Source organism: Capsicum annuum, unplaced genomic scaffold (assembly GCF_002878395.1).
Source record: "Capsicum annuum cultivar UCD-10X-F1 unplaced genomic scaffold, UCD10Xv1.1 ctg74023, whole genome shotgun sequence".
Classification (NCBI taxonomy): domain Eukaryota; kingdom Viridiplantae; phylum Streptophyta; class Magnoliopsida; order Solanales; family Solanaceae; genus Capsicum; species Capsicum annuum.
Window position 1 is genome coordinate 6,150 of NW_025884098.1, and position 2,648 is coordinate 8,797.

Below are 2,648 nucleotides of genomic sequence, written 5' to 3' on the forward strand. Positions count from 1 at the left end.
GATGGATAATTACTATAGTTTCAGATATAATTTGTGTTAGGCATGTTAATCTTACCAATTTTGAATGTCTTTTTGTCTGGATGTCAGCTCAGATACATGAATTTGAATTTCTGAATCGAAGTAGGTGGCATGCATGAGTTTTATGTGTATTTCCTACTGAAAGTAATCTTCTCTACATCTTTTAGGGTGTTTTTTGTTTCCAATTGTTGGTTGAATTCATTTGAGTTGTTTATGGTTGTTCTTTATTTTTATTTGGTGTTTTCTTTTGATACAATTATGAATTTTGATAAAAAATTCTTATAGAGGGTATGGTTTTTTCAGCTGATTTGCATCTGTTTATCGTGTTGTTGTGATGTAGTTTTTGTTCTGTTTGTTTGAGTCGAGGGTTTATTGAAATTTCTTCAACTGAAAATGTATTTAGTAAGAATTCAAGTCTATTCTTCGCCTGTTAGCATGAAATATTTTTAATTTTCTTTGTTTTTTCCGTGATGGTAAACTTTCATATAAGAGGTCATATAATGTTGTTTCAACACATAGCTAACTTGTTTTTCCAGGTAGGAAGATACGTTAGACTCAAATAAATTGCGAGGCAAAATATTCTGTTTTGTAGTGTAAATTCAGTGTGGTTCGGGAGATGAGGTACTGTGCAATAATTTTCTGTCAGTGTTATATCACACAACTAATTTAAGAATCACATCGCATAATATTTTCAACTTTTTCAGATTGTAGGAAGCCCATACTTAATGGAATCCATTCCCAGTAGTAGTTATAAGAAAAGTTTGAAGAGGTGGCTTTTCATTGACAAAAGGGTTGGTTTAAACAGTTGCTATTTCTAAACATCCACTACTATAAAATGTCTAGTTAACAAAACTATTGGTAACTATTTAATTTTTTCATGTCGCTTCTAACTCCTTCAGATAATATCCTGCTCTCTTTTAAGTTGAACTTTTCGTTATTATTTTGTAGATACTTTAGCTATATTCTACTTCTGAATTTTCATGTTAATTTAATATTTTTTTGGTGTTCACTTACTTTAGTGTAGTTGAACGTGTGGATCAAAAATATTGCAACACCATAGAGAGAAATTTACAACAAAAACTGATATTTGTTATTGTTGAGTCTTTATTGCACAGATTCCCTATTTTTCTGAAAATGGAATACACTATGAATACAATTGTAACTACTTTTAACTGATTTGAGAATGAATAGTGACAGTAAAAACTGTCTAACTAATTGGTTGTTATAACTACTTTCTTGAACTGGTTGCTGAGGTGGACTGACTTCTTTTAATCTCCCTTTCTAGCTATTTATGTCTTTCAATCTTTATTTCATGTATCAGCTTCTTGGTGTTAACTACTTAGTGTTGTTTCCTCATAGCCACCTCTTTGTTAACTTGGCTGACGCGCCTGGAGTTTTGCAATTTCTACTTTCATTTGCACCTGTAAAATGAACGACGATTCTGTAAATGCTATATTTGATCAGTATTGGGTTTTAGCTGAAACTTAAAATTCATTTTACTTACAAGAATCCGGCACACTCCCTCCTCCAAGTGAAGATCTTCTCGACATGGTTGGTAGTGGGATGCCAGTTAAGGATAGTCTTCTCAGTGTCCTTGCATTAGATGCCCTTGACGACTTCTCCTCATTTTGGCAACTAAAAGGCGATAATGGGGCTGCTGCTTCAGTCCTTTTCTTTCACAAATAGAACACGATTATGCGTCCATGATAAGGATGGGAAGATAACAGGAGTATCTCAGGCAACAGAATCACAATGTTGAACTTCCGAAAAGCTATAGCTTACATACTTTCTATCAGAACCATTAATCAATTTCCCAATAGTCCGAAGTGATCTTCGTATTTGAGATCCTTTTCCATGAGTACTGCTAGTCAAAGGCTTCTAGAATTCAGATTAAATGGTACGGTTACTTTGCATTCCTGCCTTGTTCTCACTTATAGAGGTTATCAGTGGCTCGAGTGTCTTGGGTAGTTGAAGAGAAGGAATCCTTGTTCTGTTATCTGTTGTTTTCACAACCTGGCTTTCGATGGCAGCACTTGTTGGACTCCTAGGTACATTGCAGCTCTTCAAAGCGGAAGTTAGACTCCGAGGTGCCTGCTGGCTTTTGAAACCAGTAGTTAGACTTCGAGGAAGATACTGACTTTTATAGGTGGAAGTTGGACTCCGAGGAGCATGCTTGCTTTTGAAACCAGAAGTTGGACTCCAAGGATGCTGCTGGCTTTTGAAACCAATAGTTGGACTCCGAGGAGGCTGTTGGCTTTTAAAACCAAAAGTTGCACTCCGAGGAGCTTGCTGGTATTTGAGACCAGAAGCTGGAGTTTGAGGAGTATCCTGGCTTCTAAAAGCAAAAGGTGAACTCGGAGGAGTCTTCATGAAACTATCATTACCCCCTTGATCATACAATTTTGTGACATCATATCCTTCCTGAAGCTCAGCTGTTGCTTTAGGCTTCTGGAAAGGTGTCCTTGATGCTTCCTTTGGATTGTTAGTTTGAGGAGTTAGTGCTTCCTTGTTAGCCAACGCCTTTTTGAGGGTCTCGATCTGCAACGATGTGAACAGTAATCATGTAATGAATCATTATCCAATGTTCTGCAAACTTCTGTCTTGTAACCAACATTTAACCATATAATATC

The 2,648-nt window shown here is 36.2% G+C and overlaps 1 protein-coding gene across 1 annotated transcript in view; it reads right to left on the reverse strand.

Annotated features, from left to right (window-relative positions):
• Window positions 1–1,242: 1,242 nt before the first annotated feature.
• LOC124885260 (kinesin-like protein KIN-14L) overlaps window positions 1,243–2,648 on the reverse strand; it is a gene marked incomplete at its 5' end in the record, with an annotated part of 2,367 nt that continues 961 nt past the window's right edge. Inside the window, 3 exon segments of the mRNA XM_047405113.1 lie at window positions 1,243–1,439; window positions 1,523–1,691; window positions 1,801–2,577. Coding sequence (XP_047261069.1) covers window positions 1,372–1,439; window positions 1,523–1,691; window positions 1,801–2,577 — 1,014 coding nt within the window.